This window comes from Cuculus canorus, chromosome 11 (assembly GCF_017976375.1).
Source record: "Cuculus canorus isolate bCucCan1 chromosome 11, bCucCan1.pri, whole genome shotgun sequence".
In the NCBI taxonomy this organism is placed as follows: Eukaryota; Metazoa; Chordata; class Aves; order Cuculiformes; family Cuculidae; genus Cuculus; species Cuculus canorus.
Window position 1 is genome coordinate 7,911,366 of NC_071411.1, and position 22,345 is coordinate 7,933,710.

Below are 22,345 nucleotides of genomic sequence, written 5' to 3' on the forward strand. Positions count from 1 at the left end.
CAATGAACAATACCAAGTGACAAAATGACCATAAAAAAAAAAAAGCTTTATTAACCCTTTTGCACCAGCAGTTCTTCAGGTATCCATTGCCAGCAATGGAGTTCAAGCCAAGTGATCCAATTTTCAGCCCCAAGAGGTTAGCACTTTACATTCACTTACAAAGCTGAGTGAGATACATTTTCAGAAGTAAAAAGATTCGGTTGCAAGTCCCATAAAAAGATGGAGTGTTCCTTGGCTGTTTTAATAGATTAAGAACTGGTATGGTCCTTGAGAACAGCACAATGCAGACATTGGGAGCTCGAGGTGTCTCAGCTTCCAGGGAGACTGTGGTGACCACTAGCACAACACCCAGTAATCCCCTTTCAGCAGGATTCCTCCTCAACCCTTCTACCTCTCAGGAGTGGACTCCATGCTGTAGTCGCATCTACCAGGTAGAAGACTACATCTACCAATTAGTTTGGCTTGGAAACCCAACCTGAGAGGGTTAAGAGATTCCCTAGGCATAAGCTGTAAATTCAGGATGAGAGGAACAGAGAGACCTCAATGCTCAATTAAGCTAGATAGAAAAATAAAACTGGTTCAACCAGAGGATAAAATACTGCCTACAAATCAGGATCTGAAGTTGAATGTAACCTGCATACTTTTTTTCTCCCCAAGTCTTTAACCAAAGAAGTATTTATCTGGACACATACATAGTTCAAAAGGCACAGGAAGTAAAAGCATTTCTGAATGACCTCGTGTGAATTCAACATCAGTATAACTGTAAAATAAATAAATATGTGCAAGATTAGAAAGATCACAATGTTCTTCTGCATGACATTATCTTATCTTGTAAAAAAAATACATACGTGCATACATACACACCTCATTGAGAATAAAAACCAGTACATACACCCTTTTATCAAACTCCTATACATAATTTTATAGGCATTCAGTACATCACCATAAGAAACATTTAAATTACTACCATAAAATGTAATCAAAGGGGTTTTTTTTTTCCTATATAACCCTATACTTATTTAGATGTCTGCAATTCAGATAAGTACAGTACATACAACCTCTCCCCCCGCCCCCAAGAGAAACTGCAGTTTTTCAGTGGGACAAATCCTCCTAGGTAACAATTTTTTCCCCTCACAGAATACTCTGACAACTGCATATTCTGTAAACCAGCCGGAAGCTCCACATGCATGTGACAATCTGGGACATCAATAAAGAACAAGTGTTAACAGTGTTCAATTGAAAAAAAACCCAAAACCCCTCTACGAAATAAAAATATAGTGGCCAGTTTACAGGCAACTTGGCAGCATTTTACAAGTGAAATAAAATCAAGGTGCTTAAATTTGTGACGGTCGACATTCCTCCCAGAAAAGGGAACACAAAGATAAAATGAACCTCTCTCAGATGCTGTTGGACTCTTAGCTAATCACTTACAGTGAGCACAGTTCTATTGCAGTTTTCTTTTTCAGGTTTTGCTGGAAGAATTCAGCAAAATATTTGGGACGCAAGAAAAGGAAAGGGAGAAACTCAACATGAGCTACAAACTGATTCACAGCTAAGTTAACATTTAGAATCTAGCTTTCTAAAACAAAGATTTTAGAGCATCTCATTTTCATGGTATAGGAAATTAGTTTTGTTACATGTGACACTTTATTCCAGGTTTCTGCCAAAACACAGGGGCCGAAACAAATATCTTTTTGTATGTGGAAAACACCTGCAAATTTTAGCTTAATTCCTCAATGTCTCTGGCTCCAGCAGGAGACCAACAGAGGGAAAATTTTAACTGCTGTAGGCAGGATTATAAATTTGTACTTGTTAGCTGTAGAATACTTGCTTTCCTGTGAAAACAGTAAATATTACCTCAGTTTGAAGTTTAATACAGTACTTCTCCCTGAAACAACACTGTACAGCAGTCTGCCTGAGCCTCTCCAGCCACTAGGCAGACAAGGTATCTTACACAGGCACATCAAGTGGGATTTACATTTTTTTAATAAAATCTTTCAGCTGCAACTGTCTTTAGCAAACTGCAAAGAGTAAAACTATCATCCAGTAGTCCTGGTTTTCATATTTTCCTTGGAAAAAGACCCACAGTTATCTCACTATGTCAAGGCATGATTGCCCAATTTGTTTTCAAGTAACTGTTGTTAGTAATGGTCATTCCAGATCCTGTAAGTTTATTGTGCTTCCAGTGAACTGAGAGTTATCAGAACCTGCATCATCTTCAGTTGAATTGTGTGGTTCCTGTTAAAGCAAGCAGACAGTTCAGTGCTTTCACCTCTAGTACTTTTAACACTTAGCAGTAAGATTACATTGACATTTATCCAACACCAGAGAAATTATTTGAATGGTTTAGAGGAAATATGCTGCTTTCCTACTTCCACTCAAACAGTGCTGCTAATGTTTCTCTTTGGAACACTTCAGATGAGCATTACTAGTAGAGATAAATTTAAAATCACCAACTATTAGCTTTGCAGCTATTAACTCTCTAACGTGGCCAGCAAACCTAGTACTCTTTTTGTATTTCTATGTTTATCACAGTAGGGTGCTCCTCTAAATACAATAGCATTATTTTTCATCCAGGAGAAGCACATTTGGTACGAATAATTGCACTGCAGAGTTTATCAAAACCAAAGCCCCGCACAGTCAAGTAGAAAACGCGATTTATGTTCACGCTAATTATTCATTGCTACCTGGTTCTCAGCTGCTCCTACTCACTAATATACAGATTACCAAAAAGCAGATAACAAAATGCTTACGCAAGAAGCTATACAAAACTTTGAGTTTAAACAACAGACACTCAGCAGTTAACAAGAGCAAGTAGTGAAACCAAAGACTGTAGAACCAAGCAGCCTTCTTGATCTTACTGTCATTCCTTTATAGACACCACTCTGAAATCCTGGCTCAAGACTTCATTTCCCAGTTCTCACCTTTCCTGTAGCCTGTCACATACCAATTCTGACCCCTGTTCTTGACCTGCTTAATCTCTCCAGGATGGGATCAGGAAAACAAGGATGGGGCACTTCAGTAATAAATGAGTAACATTTAGTTACTCATTACTCAGTAACAAGGAAGAAAAACAACCACCTATGACATGTCAAAGGTTGCTAACATACATGAGATAAATCTTGCAGTGCAGGTTTCCTCTCACTACTTCTTGTAAGTGAAATTAAACTGCCAGTGGATCCCATCTCTATTTTCATTAGGCATTTTCATTAGGCAAAACACCAGTGTTCATAGTAAACAGTCTTCACTTTCAAGCTAAGCAATAAAACCCAATGGTTCTGATGTGTTGTACCTGAAGTATGTGAACAGGTAAATCCACTGTGAGCTGAGAATGTGATGAAGAGGACTGAGAGCTCAGTTGAAAGGGCAAATCTCCCTCTCCTGGGGAATCATCCTATAAATGCAGAAACACGATGCAGTTACAAGACCCTCAAGCACCTCAGCACAATATGGTAAATTTCACTCTGCCTCACAATTTTAAAAAATCTTAAGCTTTATTTCAACAGTTTAGAGAAATGACGGTTTAGGCTGAAACTTCATTTTGCAGGAAGGTTTTCATGTCAGTCTCATTTACCTTGTAAGTGAGAAAGAGGTGGAATAATACAAGAATTTGTGGGGAAGGGTGACAAGAAAGAGACTAGAGGAAAAAGTCACACTGACAAGCACCTCCCAAGTTAATGCATATTAGTAATCCTTTCCTTTTGCAAGAAAAACTACCCCATATGTTGGGATAGGAATGTAGCATCTGTTTTGCTGCTCTTCTAACTGCCTGTCCAAACTAGGAAATTCTGCAGCCCTTGAAGGATCACAGCTCTCACATACAAAATGAGAGTTTGCTAAAACTCTTCATTCCACCACAGTGCTTCCTTCATCAATTGTATTCAGCCTAAGAAGCTGAAAACGATGTTCCCTGCAGTTACAGTACCCATATGTTCCAGGCTGGATTGACTATTAGTACAAAACCAAATAAAAACATCTTACCCATCTCCACAATACACCTGTTTGGACCCCAGCAGTTGTATGATTGAACCGGCTCCGTTTTCAGGTGTTTCTAGATTCTTTAAAGCCAATTTCATATAAACTTCCCAGAAAAGTGCTTCTTGTGGACAAATGCATTAATGGACACAGTACATAGGCAGATCTCACGATCCCATGTAGGGGCAGTCGTATCTGAGTTCACAGGTAGCCAGATTCTTCCATAAACGTGCCAGTTTAGGTAACAGAGAAGATGAGCATGTTTTTCCTCCTCAGTACTTACCTGAAGAAGCTGAATTTGCACGTACTGGGCTCCGATGGCAGGGTCCCTTATTGTCAGGCCTCCGTTTGGCAGAACTATGTTGCCACCCAGTCGACTGCCAGAAGTGGATGATGAGAAGTTGGTGGGGCTTACTTTACCACCCTTGCTTTTCCTCTGACCAGAGCCAGATGCCCCTAAATGAAAGCAATTTTAATATTTAGATTGTCAGAAGCAATTTGCCAAAGTTTCCTGCTAGTATTTTTCAACTTTATGCAGTTATTTATAGGACACAACAATGCCTGGAACAGTGCAATATAATCAGGCGCCACGTGATAACTGCTAAAAGGGCAGGCAGCAATCAGCTGATGATCTCCAGCTTCTGATTGAGCATCTTTTTACACGAATGCCATCAAAACCATATCACAAACTGCTAGGCTTAGGGCTCACCCCTGCAGTAGCACAGAAATATCTCTGTATTTCTGGAGTTACACGAAATAGGAAGTAGAATTGGATTTTCTATTTTTAATTTTCCAGCTCATTTCCTAAGAAGTCATGCATATCATTTTTTCAAACTTAAAAAGAGCATAGCTAAGCTCATCTATTTCCAGAAATATTTCAAGGACTGTTAGGTAGAATGGGCTACAGAACTACAACTGCCACAATCTTAAGCATTTTTCAGTTTAAAACAAGATGAACCAGCTGCTTGTATCACAAGCTGAAAAACTTAACAAAAATAAATGTAAGGATACAATCCTGTCAGCTGTTTCAAGCGTTTCGTTTTGCTCTTTTAAATCTAAAGTAAATAAAAGGCTTGAATAACTTTTTAAAACACTGAACTTCCCTCTACAGGGGTCACTCAACCTAGTTAAACCAATTAGAAATACAAGACTCTACAACACTTTGAGAGGCACACAGTGGCATTAAGGCCACAGCTGGTGCAAAGTGGACTACTGGGAGTCTGGGGTAGAAACATAAATAGAAATTTTCAGAGGTCATTTTAAGAGACTTGCAGACTAAGTGCAACCATCTTTTTAAGTTTATGTTCAAAACACATATTTGATGAGGCATGCACATTCGATAATACTTAGAACTAGCTTCATAAAGCAGTCATCCATTGGTGAGATGATTTACTGAACCAGACAGAATTTATGCAGGTATGCCTTTTACAAATACAGAAACAGGACAGTGTACAATTCAGAACTAGCCTCTTAACTCACCTTAAAAATTATTCCCTCGATTTTCAGATGTGGAATTTATTAAGAGACAGCAAGGAAGAACTAAACTATATGTTATTCCACCCAAGGGCAGACACAGCTCAAACGCCTGAGCTTCTGCAAGTCTATTGTGCCATGGACCATGTTTGAGCTGACAAAGTAACAGTCTTTAATTCAAATCAGACAGTTCTGAGTCAAACTACAGATTAGGAGAACAAGGACACATCTGACACCACGACCTAAAATCTCACCCTGCATAAGAACTCACTACAAGGTTAAAATCTAAGATACAGGTTTGAGTATTTCCGGATAACTAAGAAATAAATTCCTTAACACTGCATACACACTGCTACTAACTGAAACACAGAAGCAAAATAAGTGCAGCTGATATTTTCATTATCTGTCCTGAGTAAATGAGAACCCACTAGGCAAGACCAAAAGCATAAACAACAGAAAACATGTGTGACCTTTATTTTTTTTGTTGTTCTATTAAGAAAATAAAAAGCAGATAAAGAGATGAAGGGATAGTGTCTTATTAACAATCATGAAACACATGCTGCAGATTTCTTTGTAAACTTAATATGAATTTGATATTCCACAGAATATGATTATCCTAAGTAACAGATGGTACAACACACGCATAATTATTTTAACTAACAATAAACCGCATTGTATATTCAAGAATGCACGTAGATACCTGCTCCTATTTCACTGCAAACCCCCTAAACAATTGTATTTAGTAAATTTAACAAAATTAATGGCTTCTCACCTGTGCCACTCCCACTCCCCTTTTGTTTTCTTTTCTTGGCGAGTTGAATGGCTCTGTAATCTGTTCTTGCAGACCCACTGCTCTCCTAGTAAAAAAAAAAAAAGCCAAGAGATGCAAAGTTTTTTGCATGCAAGAACAAACCAAACCAAGACAATGAACACAGACCAAGTTTTAAGCTGCAGCTATCTTTTACACTACTAACACTGAATTCTATTTTCCCATGCTCTTCTATGAGAGTTTCAATTAATTCCTTGTATGTACTCCATACCTAGAGTTCAAGGCAAAAAGAAGTTAGCTCCACACTTATATGTGTTCAGATTTTAGCAGTGTAAACATAACTTTATGTTACAAAGTAAAAGTCTGCAGCTACACAGTAAAGCAGAACTTAAACAGGCAGGAGAACCCAGATGAAAATGTTTCAGGAACTCTGCCAACCCAAATCTTTCCCTGGAATGAAATGTACAAGACATACCAGGTTTTCTTGTGTATTCTTGTAAATTCTGTTTCATCCTCAGACTGATGGCCACTTACTTTTTAATCCCTTATTTTGAAAGATTCTCCTTTAACTCTCCCTCATCAGAATTCCAGTATTTCTTAAGAGAACTTCTCACTGTACTGAATCTACTTCTGACACCACATTATTCAACAAAACATTCTACATCATTCACCAAAAAAGCCAAACAACATGATCTGCAAGACCTGAGAGAAATTTCTCCCTGCAACACATAAGTAGCAATGACTATCACCAAATTCAGGGTGTCTCAGTCAACAAGTGGTAAAATTAATACAGTTACTGCATACCAAAAATGAGCCGCCAGTCACTGTGCCAAGATCCATTTCTTTCTGTGCACTGTAGCTCCCTGGAGGATTGGAGAAGACAAACTGCGTCACTACTTTGCTGCCTTCTTTTTGACCAACAACATCTGAGCTAGGAAGCAAATTCCGTTCAACTTTAGTCGGTGTTAGTAACTCAGGCACATTGGTACCACCAAGGCTACTAGAAGGAGTCAAAGTGGCTGTGTCGATCGTCAAATTATTGCTGGATGTCAAGCCGTGCACATCTTGACTGGAATTCCTCATCGACAGAGATGCTAGTGAACCCAAGGCTTCTGCATTGACAGTCTGTACATCATCCAAATTTAAAGTGCTTTGCTGTAGAACCGTTGTACTGGTTCCCAGCAAGAGAGAACTGTCCAGGCTCTGCGGCATATCACTGCTAGCCACCAGTATCAAGGGATCGACTGCCTGGCTTAAAGAACTGTTACTGACAGGCAGGTTTCCTCCGAGTGTTGAGCCCACTGAAGCAACATCAATCGTGACAATTCCAGAGTTCACTAACGCCATGTCTGTTGCAATTCCAGAATTGTTACTAGACACGTTGGAGAACAGGGATACGAGGTCTATGTTGCTGAGATCATTCTGTCCCGGACTAGTGAGTTCACTGCTGGGCGTGAGCGAGCTGGTTGCCTCAAGCTGAGTTAGGAGATCTGAAAGAGAAGGATTTGGTTCCAAGATAGACCTTTCAGCAGACAATAAGTAGGAAAAATATGAATGATCAAAAGGAGGACACTTAAAACTAAAGTTTCTCAGCCTACCAAAACATTTCCCAACTTCCCTGAAAACAGGTCTAAGAAAAAGCAGCTTACCAAAACAAGTTCCCTCCTTCATTGAGAAATTTCAGTTACAAAAGCACTTGTCAAAAGATTACACCAAGGCAGTCAGACCAAGTTAGGTTGTAGAGGATTGTAAAAAGGAGTGCAAAAAGAAGTGCTTGCTCATATTTTACACATGGAATGGAGGACAATCTCTACTCATTCAAAAAAGCTGCAATTTCTCACAATTTCATAGAGGTCAAGCTGAAGTCTCACGTTCTGATGCTCAGTCACAGGTGCCACTGAAAATTTTATGGGGAGAAAACCCAATCCCAGTCTCAGTGATGATTCTGCCACTCATATCAATGCAGCTCAGATTTCAACATCAGTAATTACGTTTCCCTTAAAACATTTAGTCTTCCCATCGCAACCTCCTGTAGTTTGAAATAAATACCTGGGCTGAAGTTATGCTGTTTGACCATGTGTGTCTTCATACTATGTTTGGAAGTAAACAATTTATTACAGCTGGATACAGGGCAACGAGTCTTTAATGAGTCCACATCCTGAAGATGTTTTTTGGAGTGAATATACAAACTACTTCGAGCCGAAAATTTTGCACAACAGCCTGCAAAAAGATAAACAAGGCTTTAAAGTTTCATTTAATTTCAATTAGATGTTCATATTTAGCATCTTAACAAACAAATCAGAGTGGCTCTGCATAGCTCTGTTTGCTATTTTGCATTGGCTGTGCATACATCCAGAGGAATCAGAAGAAAGACATACACATATTTCCTTGTTTTACATCAAAGACATCTCAGTGGGTAGGATAGCTCAACAACAAGAAACTCTCAAGTCATTCTGCGTAACACACAACCTTTCCCTGCTATGGCATTTTAAAGGTAAACTTGTCATCGCAATTGCATCACAACATAAAGGTAAACTGCATCACAACATTAAAAGGAGAAACAATCATCAAGTAGAACTTTACTTTCTGAAGCAGAGCATTCCAGATTAGACCCGAAGTCTTTGTTCCTGGAGTTCTACTGAAGTGATGAAGTTAGTGCTAAGAAACCCAGAGAGCATCAGTGAGGCTCCGGTATGACCACAACAGACACCACTCACACAGCCATCCACCATCCCAGAAGCAGAGACTACCACAGCGCAACACCAAACACTTGAGGTGACATGTCACCACAGTAAAACATGGCCTTGAAGGTGTTGGACAGGACCACTCCTCATTACTTCTGATTAATCAAGTGAAAAAGTCAAGCTACAACAACTGAATATCAGAAGGATTTTCCAGAATAAAGTAGTCCTGCTCATCATAAAGGGAAAAAAAAATAAACCACAAGCTAGAGCATGAATCAGCCTTTCCTCCACAATCCCTAAATTTGAGAATGATCATTCATTCAGTTACGAAGTCTTCCGTTTAGTTTTACCTCTTCAAACTCTATTAGAACACACACTCTAAATCACTCCAATCCTGTAACAAGCTTGCATTCTGGGAAAAGGCACACAATCTTCAGACAATATACACACTGACTACCTGTTAACATATACAACAGTTGAACAATACCTTCTACTGGACACTCAAATGGTTTTGTACCAAGATGAGTTATACTGTGGCCTTTTAAATGTTCTGCTCTTGTGAAGGACTTCCCACAGCCTTCTACTGGGCATGTAAACCTCCTGTCATCTTCGTGTTTCCTACAAGGGAAGGAAATCGTCATTGGAATGATTAAATCAGCTGCTGCACAAGTACTGGAAGAAAAACAAACAGCAAGTGACTTAGGACAGTATAATCAGAAAAGGCTACCTTTTATGTCTCAGCAGCTTGGACATACTGGTGAAAGACCAGCCACAACCTTCAAAGTCGCAGAGAAAAGGCCTTTCACCTTAAGCAAAGAAAAGTTATATTAATAGTCTAATACAAAAATACCCGCTGCTACAAGAACATCTCAAGAGCTGCTAAAATTGAATTAATTTAAGACAAGAAGACTCAAGCACCCTCTCCTGCAATTCCCTATGGAGTACTGGGCTGCCCCTTCCTGACTGTACAATCTGAATCTCTTTAACTCAAAGCCACTGCATCTTTCCCTACACAACAGGCAGGATAGATAATTATTAATCCATCTCATCAATCTGAGCCATCTTGAAGGTGCTCCAATAACAATATTATTCAAAACATACACAGCTGACATGTTTTTTGTTTTCCTGACCTGTGATTATATGTTGATTACAACACTGAAGTATGTGAAGCTAGTTTGCATCACATCTATGAACTTGCACGTAACAAAAGTGACACATAAAAAACCCAAACCGCACACTGTAAAGTCATGAAAACAGAAAAACAGAGGCCAGTGGAGAGTACACATAATTGTCCTTAAAACACTACAAGGCTGGATTTCAGCTTAGCTGTGGTCCTTGCAAGTCAGTAGTGCTTGCCTGAGTTGAAATTTATCTTCTTGCAGTTTCAAACCTTGGTACATGTATTTTACATATTCTGAGAGTTTTCAGCTGTTTGTTTTGACTAAGATTACAATTCAGACAACGTTTTCAATGTCTATGATCTTGGGAATAGAGCTGGGATAATTTTTCTGAAGGGATCCACAGCTTTGCATGTCCATAGCTACTTCGCATTTGGCAAGACCATTCAGTTGACCCATAGCCCCTCCCAAGAAGGCCAAGCATCAAATATTTTCACTGACTTCAAATACCTCGTCACCCTTTCTCCCTTCATGACTTTCATTTTTTCCAGCAAACTGGAGTCTGCTCTCCACGTATTATCTTCCATGTGTTTCCCCAGCTACAAGCCACTCTCATGAATACCTGTGTGACTCCTCATGTGGATTTTCAGTCGGCAGGCTTTGTCATACTGCTTGTTACAGCCAGGAAATGAACAGGAGAACTGCTCTTGCTCCCTGAAATGGGCTCGATTATGGGAGAACAATGCACTCACTGTGATAAATGTTCTTTCACAGCCTGGGAAGAGAAGGGAAACAGCACATCAGCCTGATACAAATCAAGAAAACTGTGTTCTTTTTCTTCCTCAAAACTTTCAGTGAGGGACCTCCACAGATATCATTAAGGCTCTCATTGATTCTCTCACAGAATCATTAAAGCCCTCACTGCGATAAACATTTTTGACAGCCTGGGAAGAGAACAGAAACGGCACATCAGCTTGATATGAAACTGAATGAGGAAAAACGGCATTCTTCTCTCCCTTGCAACTTTTAGCGAGGGACCGTCACAGAACCTCGCATCGATACAAGTTACTATCACAAAAAGCGTATTTCTCTGGAAAGGGGACAGAGGGGCAGCAGGGAGGAAAAGTGAGCAGAGCCGCAGCATGGACTCAAGAGAAGGGCTCCCAGCCTTTCTCGGGCCAGCTGTTCATAGAATCGTAGAATCACTAGGTTGGAAAAGACCTCTACAATCATCGAGTTCAACCATTCCTATCTGCCACTAAACCCTATCCTTGAGTACCTTGTCTACCGGTCTTTTAAACACTTCCAGGGATCATGACTCAACCACACCCCTGGGCAGCCTGTTCCAGTGCCTGATGACCCTTTCTGTGAGAAAGTTTTTCCTGATGTCCAGCCTGACCCTCACCTGGTGCAGCTTCAGGCCATTCCCCCTTGTCCTGTCCCCTGTCATTGGGAGAAAAGGACAACTCCCTCCTCTCTACAACCTCCTTTCAGGTAGTTGTAGAGAGCAATAAGGTCTCCCCTCAGCCTCCTCTTCTCAAGGCTAAACAACCCCAGTTCCCTCAGTCACTGCTCCTAAGACTTGCTCTCCCGCCCTCTCACCAGCTTTGTTGCTCTTCTTATAGTGAGGGGCCCAGAACTGAACCCAGAATTTGAGGTGCAGTCTCACCGGTGCAGAGTTCAGGGGCAGAATAACCACCCTGGACCTGCTGGCCACACCGTTTCTGATACAAGCCAAGGTGCCATTGCTTCACAGAAGCACAGAATAGTTTGTGTTGGAAGGGACTTTGAAGGGACCTTAAAGATCATCCAGTTCCAAACCTCTGCCATGGGCAGGAACACCTCCCACTGGCTCAGGCTGCCCAAGGCCCATCCAACCTGGCCTTGAACACCTCCAGGGATGGGGCAGCCACAACCTCCCTGGGCAACCTGGGCCAGTGCCTCACCATCCTCATGGTGAAGAAATTCCTCCTTATGTCCAGTCTAAATCTGCCCCTCTCCAGTTTATACCTATTGCCCCTCGTCCTATCCCCACAGCCTTTGTGAACAGCCCCTCTCCAGCTTTCTTGCAGCCCCTTCAGGTACTGGAAGGTCCCTCTAAGGTCTCCTCGGAGCCTTCTCCAGGCTGAACGAGACCAACTCCCTCAGCCTGTCCTCGCACGGGAGGCGCTCCAGCCCCCGGATCATCTTTGCAGCCCTTTGTTCGCAGGGAGGCGAGCGACAGAGCCCATCTTACCGGGGAAGTCGCAGCGGTAGGGCCGCTCGGGCTCCAGGTGGCTGCGGCGGCGGTGGGCGGCGAGGCGGGCGGCGCTGGGGAATCGCTGCCCGCACGCCTCGCACTTGTGCGCCGCCTCCTGCTCGTGGGCGCGGCTGTGAGCCCGCAGGTTGTAGACGGTGGTGAAGCGCTTGGAGCAGCCGGGAGCGGCGCAGGCGAAAGGTCGAAGCTTGTCGTGCGAGTGCAGGTGCCTCCGCAGTTTATACGCCGTGGCGAACGACCAAGCGCAGCCGGGCACCGGGCAGCCGAACGGCCGAGCCGCCCCGCGACCCTCGTCCCCTCCGCCGCCGCCTCCTCCTCCGTGCGCCGACAGCCGGTGCAGCCGCAGCTGCTGCTTGCGGGGAAAAGCCTCGCCGCAGCGCGGCTCCGGGCACGGGAAAGCGGGCGGGGAGCGCGGCCGCGGCTCGGCGGGGGGAGGAGGAGGCGGCGGAGGAGGAGGCGGCGGCGCGGAGCCCGCGGGCTGCTCGGCGCCCGGCCCCAGCGTGAGCACGCCGTTCTCGATGCGCACCACCAGGCTCTGGTTGTTGATGGTGATGGTCCCCGAGAACGAGCCGTCCTCGGGCCCGGCATCGCCCGCGGGAGCAGGAGGAGGAGGAGGAGGTGGAGGAGGAGCAGGCGGCGCGGAGCTCGGGGCCTCCTCGGGCGGCTCGGCGGGCGGCGGGCACGGCCGGGCGCGCCCCGCGTCGCCACCGCCCTCGGCCGCGCCGGGCACCACGTTGAGGACGAGCAGGACCCCGTCGCTGTCGGGCGTGGGCCCCGCCGGCGGCGCGCAAGGGCCGGGCGCCGCGCCGGACTCCGGCTTCTCCTCCACCAGCAGCACCGGGAAGCTCACGTAGAGGCCCGACGCGGCCGTGCCGGCGGTGGAGGAGGAGGAGGCGGGCGGCGCCGCCGGGTCCCAGTCGGGCGGCGGGCGGCGCGGGGCGGCGGGCGGCGCGGCGGGGCCGCCATGTTGGGCGCCGGGCCGGGCCCGGGCCGCCTCCGCGGCGGGCAGCCCCTGCGTTTCCATCTTGGGGGTCCCTGTAGCAGCGGCTGAAACCGGAGCCGCGGGGCGGGGCCGGCGCGGGGCGATAGGGAAACGCGGAGCCCGGAGTCACGGAGTGGGAGCGGCGGGGGAGGCGCACGGGAAACCCGGAGAGCGGAGTTACGGACGGGGCTGGGAGGCCCGGGTATCGGGGAATGACCCGCGGTGGAAGGGACCCACAAGGACCATCGAGTCCAGCTCCTGTCCCTGAATAGGACAGCCCCAACGTTCACGCCACGTGCCTGAGGGCATTGTCCAAATGCTTTGTGGCTATTACCAGGCTCGATGCCCTGACTGCTGCCCTGGAGAGCCGTCCCAGCGCTCTACCATCCACTGGGTGAAGAAGCTTTCCCTATACTCAACCTAAACTCCCCCTGGAACATCTTCCTGCCATTCCCTCTTAGAATCATAAAATAGTTTGGGTTGGAAGGGACCTTAAAGATTATCCAGTTCCAACCCCCTTGCCATGAGCAGGGACATCCCACCTTATCCGGCTGCCCAAAGCCCCATCCAACCTGGCCTTGAACCCCTCCAGGGATGGGGCAGCCACAACCTCCCTGGGCAACCTGGGCCAGTGCCTCACCATCCTCATGGTGAAGAAATTCTTCCTTATGTCCAGCCTAAATCTGCCCCTCTGCAGTTTATACCCATTGCCCCTCGTCCTATCCCCCCAAGCCTTTGTGAACAGCCCCTCTCCAGCTTTCCTGGAGCCCCTTCAGGTACTGGAAGGTCACTCTAAGGTCTCCTCGGAGCCTTCTCTTCTCCAGGCTGAACAACCCCAAATCTCTCAGCCTTTCCTTGTGTGAAAGGTGCTCCAGCCCTCCAATCATCCCCTTAGCCCTCCGCTGGCCCCGCTCCAACAGCTCCATATCCTTCTATGTTGAGGATTCCAGAACTGGACACGCTACTCCAGATAGGGTCTCACAAGAGAGGAATAGTGGGGCAGAATCCCCTCCCTCAACCTGCTGGCCACACTTGTTTTGATGCAGCCGAGGATACAGTTGGCCTTCTGGGCTGCAAGCGCACATTGCTGGCTCATGTCAAGCTTCTCAGGCTCATGTTGAGCTTCTCTTGCCCTATCACTGGCCATCAGACAGAAGAGATAAGTTCCTGCTCCTCCTCCCCTTGTGAAGCTGCTGTAAGGTCTCCCCCTGGTCTCCTCCGGGCTGAACAGACAGTGACTTGAGCCACTCCTCATAAGGCTTCCCTTTTAAACCCTAAAGGCTCTAAACAGGACGGCTTGCTGGTGGCAGTCATAAACTGCAATTTTTGTAGCTTTAATTCCACTCGCTAGCTAAAGTGGCATAGCAGAATAATCCCAAGCACCAAAATGACTCCTGCTATCTGTTTATTCCTGTTAAGAGCAAGGAAGAAGCTATGCCAGAGCAGAGCAATTCCAAGTGTGCAGCCACAGTTAGAGAGTTGCAATACGTAAATACTTCAGCAAAATATCCAGTGCACTTTCTGTGGAAAAATGAAAAAAAGCATTATGACCCAGCCTTGAGCAGTGTGAATCGCCTGATCGGAGCATGGCTGTGCCACTCCATCACCCAGGACAGACTTGCAGAGAAAGTGGACCTGAATGAAGGAGGGCGATGAGTGCTGTGGTGCTGCACCAAGGAGAGGGCTGTGAAGGAGAAAGGGAAAAGAGACAAACAGACAGGAAGAGATTGAGAGTGGAAAAGAGGCTTTTCAATGACGCACTGATGCTGAAGTCAACTGAACTCAGACCAAAAAAAAAAAAAAAATTGCCATACCCTACAAATTCAGCATTTACACATTAGCATAAAACATTTTTTTTTTTTTGTCCTTAGGCAAATCTTTCTTTGGGAGAACATTCAGCTGCCTTTTGGCTCTCTAATACTTAAGGGAAAGGGGAAAAATATCCTGTATTGGGTATGGAAATGACACCAGTCCCAGCAGATGGTGCTGTGATCCTTCCACTGAGTAAATTATTTCTCATTTCCACTGAGTAATTTAACATCACCACTCCAACAGCAAGGACGAGAAACTGCTGGCCAGGCACCCACAGCTCCAGGGAAGCTGGTACTTTTTGCCACAGAGCTGTTGGTACACCCAGAGCTTCACCGCGCACTTTCACAGCCATCTGTGCAGAGTCCAGTCTCCCCTGAAATCTCCCTTACCCCACTGCTGAGTATCGCTGGGTGTAGGTCATTCCTGTTCTTGGCTGCCCCTAACCATACTGATCTCTCATGGAGGTCTTTGCAGTACCTTCCTTCATATACCTAAGAAAAGAAAGATCTGCCCACGAGTTTATTGCTTAACACATAGGCTGAGAGATGTCAGACTTCAAAGGAAAAAAAAAACAAGCCACAAATCCCTTACATTTGCAACAGCCTGGAGAGATTCAACAAGACAGTAACTAGGAGAGCTAACAGCTTAATACCTTTAAAAACCATCATGGTTTCAGATATACAAGTGTCCTACATGAATTATGCTCTTGCATATATCTGCAAAAAGGCACAAGTTTTTGGGGACAAGTGCCTGCATTTTAAGTAAAGCATTAGGGTACTAGGATTCATAGGAAGGATGCTTCAGCCTGTGGCAAGCTTGAGACTTTGCTACAGAAATCCACTGCGTCCATATCCACTGTCTGGACGTGACGCGATGCCTAGAGATGCATGTCTTGGAGACTGCCCTCCCTGTATTGAGTTTGTCCAACAATGAGGTCGGCTACCTAAAAATGACATAAGCATCCTCACAGAACAATAGCCCATTCACAGTTCTAGCTTCTCTGCAAACCAGCAGAGAACAGATAAAATGAGGCTCAGCAGAACTCAGAAAGGGATTCTTCACGCTGGTCTTGTTTATGGTTTCTGCGTGCTGGAAATCACCTACTATTTCATCCTAGGCAGTAACAGGTTACTGTTTCCCTGTGACCTCCTAAAGGTATTGTAAACTTCAGTTCACATTTGTTAAGTGCTTGAAATATGCAGTAAAAAGATGAAAGATTTAAACATACACACATAACTATATATTCGTCATCATTAAAAGAAACCATGAATAGGCATAAATATGACCAACTGCTCATCAGTTCACTGCTTTTCTGTTACCTGTTCTGTCTTACCCATGCTACATAGTTAATCGTCAAACATTTAATAATCTGAACTTCAACTAGTAGCTCTTGAATTATGCTCATACTTTCCAGTTCTATATCACTGGACAAGTAATCCACAGTTAGAAACTCTCAGGGACTTGAGTGGCAATAAACACCGATGTACTTGCAAGGCTATGTCCCCTGGTGAGTAAAACTCTTCTTCTATAAGAATAAAATGTTCCTTTTTTGTCTGGGGTGTGAAGGTAAGCACACTGGCAGGTATTCCAGTACTAAATGTGAGGATGAAGAGCTCATAGTAGCTATTTCTTCAACATTTCATCTTTGACAGATTTTCAACTCAGAATTAGAATGAATCTATGGAGCAGCTTTACATTTCTTAGTACAGAAAAGACATTTTCTGGTTGTTCCTCATGACAAAACAGTTCCTTTGTGCTTTTAGGCTGTGAAGGCTTAGAGTGATTTTGTACAACACAAAGGTAGTAACTTTGGACCCAGTCCAGTGTGATTATTGATAAAAGGTAATGCATAACATATGCCAAAGCAAAGGCTGTCAAATCTGGCTGACAACTACTCACATCTCAATCGCATAACTTGGCAACATGGGTGTTTTTTTCCATAATGTAAAGCAATTCCAATGAACCGCAGATTGCACTTCACAGAAGGTTCAGTTATAAGCAGATGCCAGGCTCTCGCTATTCATCTGGAGACAGATATAGTACGTGAACAGAGTAAAGAACTAATTTGTGATTCAAAATGAATGGTTTCCTTTACTTGGCACTGGAGGCAATAGAGTTAAAGAATGTGCTCACCTGGCAAGTACCACAGGGTCTAGCAGTTGTGTAGTTGCTTGAGAAGACTTGTCATCAGACTTCATCCAGAGCAGCCAGTGCAGATTTACCTGTGTAACCCCTTTGCCTTCCAAGGGGTAACAGGTACAGTGCCAAGGAGACTGGTGACAGACCAGATGAAGTCCAGTATCACGTGCATACTGGAGGAAGGGATTGCTGATGCTCTGTGTTCATGTCTGAATGAGGCCATGCTTGGTATGAGACATCATAGCTAAGAATTATTTTTGTACACACACAAATATAGATGTGTATCTAAAATATGTTTGTGTAAATACATCTGCATGTATCTGTCAATATGTGTGTGCATTGGGGTTTCAAAGTAAGCCTCAACTCTTGGTTCAGCATTGCAGCTGATTACTGGCAACACAAATGTAACAGTAGGTTCAGGTGCAAAATAGGTTTCTTTCCATTGCAACTAGGCACAATGGGTTGTATGCCTTCCTAATACTTCCTAGAAAGGAGGGAGATCAAAAAGACCTCTCTCTATTTTACTTTATAATCAACTACTGGTTGAAGGAAGCCCAGACTGTCTTGTCTTTGGTGCTTTAGTTTGTTTCACATCAGTTGTGTTTTATTTCAGAAGGAAAGTACATAATCATTTTGTTATAATGCTTTACTAATTGCATCACTCGCATCCAAGTGGGTGGTAGCCCATGTTTATTCATTAAAAAGCAGCAGCCAGCATTGAGGTTCTAGATCTTCTGGTTTCTTATTAGTTTCTTATTGCAAACATTATTCCAAATATGAAAAGACTGTTCCTGACATCAGTGGACCTATCACAGACACATAAGGTTGGCCCCTTATGTGTCTGTGATAACAAGCTAAAGGGTAAAAAAAGAACTCACATAGAAGGGACATTTGCAAGACTTTTATCATTTGGCCAGAGAGCAAAATAACAAGGAAGCAATTGCAAAAGTATCATTGCACTTGCAATACCCCCTAATTTTTCACAGCTTGCTCCAAGATGTTCTCATCCACGACCTTGTGAGGGAGAGTCACCTTCAATGTGGCATTCTCTTTCATTGCTTGGCAGATCGTTTCATAAGCATAGTCATTACCCGACCAGCAGCGTCTGGCAACCTGTCAGACCAGAAAATCAGTGAGTGTAAAACCCATACATTTGTTTTGCCACCTCCATCTTACACACTTGTGCGCAAACACCAGCACACAATTTCACGACAATAAACCTTTCAGCCCTCTTCCAGATTGTAGTTTCCTTACAGACTTTGGAAGTAATTTTCGTAATGCCGTCTTCATTTTTATGAGTAGTATTTGGGTAGACTTGGTACATTTTCATGCAGAAGCATAACACTGGACAGATCGCGTTGGCAGAGCCAGGTACCTTATAATCTTTGCAAAATTCTCTCACTAAAAATAATTGTGCCCTCTCTCCCAGCTCTGTAAAACTAGCACTTGATTTAGGTAACAGTATCATTTATGCAATCAGTGCTTTTGTAATGGGATAAATATTTAAAAATTGAAATGTCACTCAATGCATTTTCAAACTACAAAATCAAGGAGCCACATTCTTTGCCAGCACGCAAGGCTGAAACTATGGACAGCGAGGGAACTGGTAAGCCCTTCTTCTAACAGTAAGCCTCTGCATTTTGATCCGTGTACAAGCAAGATTCCGCAGATGAAAAAATAACAATATTTGGCACAGAGGAAATAAGCGCTTTCCTCTATTATAAACGTCTATTACAAATTGCAACTCAAGTTCTGAAATATTTAGACTCACGCGTTCAAGAAAGAAAATGCTTCGGTTCAAATTCAGCAAAATATTTAAGCATATGCTTAATGTAAGGCTAATAAGTTCCCAGTATCATAGCAATAACGGCCAGAAATTACCTCCCAAGTCAACAACTCAGTTTCTCTGCCACTCATTTATGATCATTCCCGGGAGTACATTTCCAAGGGTACACTCCAGTTTCTTGCCTGTTTTGTATATAATATGGGTAGCATTCTCACATTTTTCTTTTTCAACATGTATGTGGAGGAGTGAGGGATTTGCTTGCAACAAATCAAAGCAGTAAAAGATTTATTGGGTTTTTAATAGGCTGTGCCTGATACACAGTGCCTGTAAAGGGTTTGCCTTTACTACTATAATCCACAAATTAATATAATTGTCCTCCTTCTTCACTAATAGCTACTACTGTGGTATTTCAGATCTGGGACAGGGAATACACACAAGTTTTTCCTCCTTCTCTTCTACTACCAGTCATGACAGGTCTTATCGGAAGAAAAAAAAATGTTTAGATCTAAGGCAAGAAGGAATTCTATGATTCTTTTGAGAAGTAAAACAGAACAGATAATGTCAGCATTGGCAAGGAGCTCCTTCAGTACATCAGGTCCTTGTGAGGTTACACAACAAACAGCAGTTCCTGTCCTTTAACTGGAGTGTGCATCACTATGTCCTGTTGGTTTGGTTCCCTGCAAATATTGAATCAAAACCATTCTGCCACTTCAGAGGTGGGTTCCTAGTGTGAAACCCACACAGGATCTTTCTGGACACTAATGAATGCAAAATTCTAATGGTAGCAAGGGCTGAATAAGTTGGTGCTTAAAAGCCTTTAAATATACCAAGATCTAGAAGTTAGGACTAGACAAGTTCTAGTTCATAGAGTTGTGCATTGTATTATGTAGGCAAATAACAATACTTGCACGTCTAAAATTTGTAGTAAGCATGCTTCTCTTTCTGCTTAAAAAATAACAAAACACAGAGATGTGTGGAAATTATTTGGCTCTGATATGTTGTAAAGTCAGAAGTTCGCTACCCAATAATTATTCAGCTTCTTTTACTTACTTAAAAGTCCTTTAAAGCTGGAGAAAAAACCCAACTCATAACCACCCATATTAGAAGCAGTGAACAGAATGAGTCACTTGGCCCATTACAACTATTCCTGGGATAAAAAAAGCCAGATCCTAAAAACTCCTGCCTCAGTGCTCATGCTCCCCATTCAGTTAAAAAAAAACATATAGGAGCACCAGAACCCAAGTATCTAAATCAACATTACCCTGGAGGCAGGAAAACATTAAAGTGAACATATATAATGCGTTTTGCTTACTCCATTGGAAACATCCCAGCTGAGCATCATCTTAGCCCGTTCTTCAGCCTCCTTGGAGCCATCCAAAACCAGGCCAAAGCCCCCATTGATCACTTCACCCCTAAAAAAGAAACGTAAATGGAAGAGGATTAAATAGAAGTAACTCTCAACCATCCCACAGAACTCAGAGGAGTTGGTTTGTTTAGTTGCACTGCAGGAAGAAGAATGAGAACACAGAAATGGTGCTGAATAAAAGAAACTATCAGTGACCTTTATGTGTACAATTATTAAAAAAAAAAAAAAAAAGGCGTGTGTGTAGAGTTTAGCAGGTCAAAGGCCTGGTTTCCTACCTGTAGCAATCCTATTCCACCTTTCTTGTAATGCCCAGCTAGCAGTCAGTAGCTGCTCCAAGCACGAGTCTCAAGAAACCTAAGCTTGTGCTGCGTCTTCTGAATACTGCTGTCTGTACTGACTTTAGAAGCAATAAGGAAAGGTTAGCACTTCTGACAGCCTGGGCAGTTGCCCATCTCAGGGTGTTTTTACAAGTTAAGCTATGCATGTTTGCTACTTTAGAGCCTGCCACATAGATAGGATCATGAGGAGGACTGTGTACTTATTAAAGCAGACAGATGGATCTATTTATATTCGCTCGGGACAAATGAGAGAGCATAAGTATTTTAATAAAAAAAAGTGTTAACCACCACTTAATGCACATCTGCTTCGATGACTTCAAAAACAGTCATTCATTTTGTATGAGATACATAGATGTTTAAAGACATCAGTGCCAGCTTCTCAGGAAGCAGACTTATTGGCAGAAGAACAACAGAAATATGTTAAAAACTAACAGATTATGCTTAGGAGAAATATCAGTCTGCTTTTAAAAGCACAGGGAAAACACGTAGAGAAAACATCTTGTCTGCCTTCAGAATCTGTCCTGTTTCGTTGCATGTGGTAAATAGTGGTGAATGCAGCTGGGTAATTATCAATGGCTGTAAGTCTACGAGAGTCCTGGTACTGCAACTCAGCATCAGCAATCCCTGAGGGTCGGGCGTAGCATACAACCATACATGCTATGAGAGACTACTCATGGAGATCCCTGGAGGTAGGCTTTTGTCCTCTGTGTTTTATAGTTAATATAATGAGTATATTTATAAAATTTGCATAGAATAACATCAGACATGTCCATGGTGTTACTTATGTGATGTTAATTCTTTCACTAGTTACATACACTACCTCTGTGCTAAGCAGGATCCTCTCACATAGCTCAGTGAGGAACTTAGATCTCCAGATCTCACCATCATGGTACCAGTCTGTGAATTCCCTCTACTTTACCATTGTTAGATATATCGTTATTACAAATACATTTTCTGTTGAAAGGCACAGTTTCTTGAAACTGACAGTTCTTATAGCAGAATGTCAGTGAATGAATCAGTTTTTCTTTATCAGGAAAGTTTGAAACAGTGATGTTTCCCACTAAGATATCTGAATATTGTAAGCTCTGACTCTTCCAAAATAAAGTGTTTCCTTTTGATTGGCATCGTCAACACTTTCCAGCTTGGAATTTAATTTCCAGGATCTTTCTACTGTATGAAATCTTTTATCAGTTCTGCTCTTAAATCTCATTTGGGGATGAAAACAAACATCCAAACATCTGCATTTCTTGCAAATTCTACTTTTTCAGTAGCTTATGTTGTCACTGTCTCCTCCAAAAGAAGCGACCAGACTGAATGACAACATCACAAATGTAATTATACCGAGACCAGGGCCAGTTACCTCACTGTACTCTGCTGCTTCAGAAGCTACATTCACGCTATTCTTTATTGTCAAAGTGCTAAGCTAGCATACACTTATGAATGGCAGTGATGCCACTGCAATGTAATCGGGATCACAGCATGAACACACCTCAAAACAGCCTACTGGCAATATCAGACAGTATGAAAACCAGACCTCTGGACTTTTGCTTTATAAAGCTATTCCACATGGGAAGTTGATGTTCAGAAAGTGGCAAAGATCCCCTGTGTGCCCAGCATCGCAAAGAGCATCCTTTGAAGCTTAGGCA

The 22,345-nt window shown here is 43.3% G+C and overlaps 2 protein-coding genes across 2 annotated transcripts in view; both read right to left on the reverse strand.

Annotated features, from left to right (window-relative positions):
- Window positions 1–27: 27 nt before the first annotated feature.
- Window positions 28–13,315, reverse strand: ZXDC (ZXD family zinc finger C). Its single transcript, XM_054076911.1, has 10 exons — window positions 12,256–13,315; window positions 10,642–10,794; window positions 9,629–9,707; window positions 9,389–9,519; window positions 8,267–8,437; window positions 7,022–7,707; window positions 6,221–6,305; window positions 4,259–4,431; window positions 3,293–3,394; window positions 28–2,238 (listed from the first exon to the last, which is right to left on the reverse strand). Exons 1-10 carry the CDS (start codon window positions 13,298–13,300, stop codon window positions 2,152–2,154), a joined length of 2,712 nt encoding a protein of 903 aa, XP_053932886.1. The 5' UTR covers window positions 13,301–13,315; the 3' UTR covers window positions 28–2,151.
- A 72-nt stretch (window positions 13,316–13,387) lies between these two features.
- UROC1 (urocanate hydratase 1) overlaps window positions 13,388–22,345 on the reverse strand; it is a 46,270-nt gene continuing 37,312 nt past the window's right edge. Inside the window, exons 19-20 of the mRNA XM_009570910.2 lie at window positions 20,308–20,407; window positions 13,388–18,322 (exon numbers count right to left, since the gene is read on the reverse strand). Of these exons, the coding sequence (XP_009569205.2) occupies window positions 18,182–18,322; window positions 20,308–20,407 (241 nt within the window). The 3' untranslated portion in view covers window positions 13,388–18,181. The remainder of the gene's footprint in view (window positions 18,323–20,307; window positions 20,408–22,345) is intronic.

Bases quoted from the DNA above. Each gene is read 5' to 3' on its own strand.
- ZXDC (XM_054076911.1), bottom strand. From the start codon at position 13,300: ATGGAAACGCAGGGGCTGCCCGCCGCGGAGGCGGCCCGGGCCCGGCCC. The intron at 10,795-12,255 runs GTAAGATGGGCT...TTCTCTTCCCAG, and splicing joins CTACCGCTGCGACTTCCCCG to GCTGTGAAAGAACATTTATC. The intron at 9,520-9,628 runs GTAGCCTTTTCT...CTTCCCTTGTAG, and splicing joins AAGCTGCTGAGACATAAAAG to GAAACACGAAGATGACAGGA.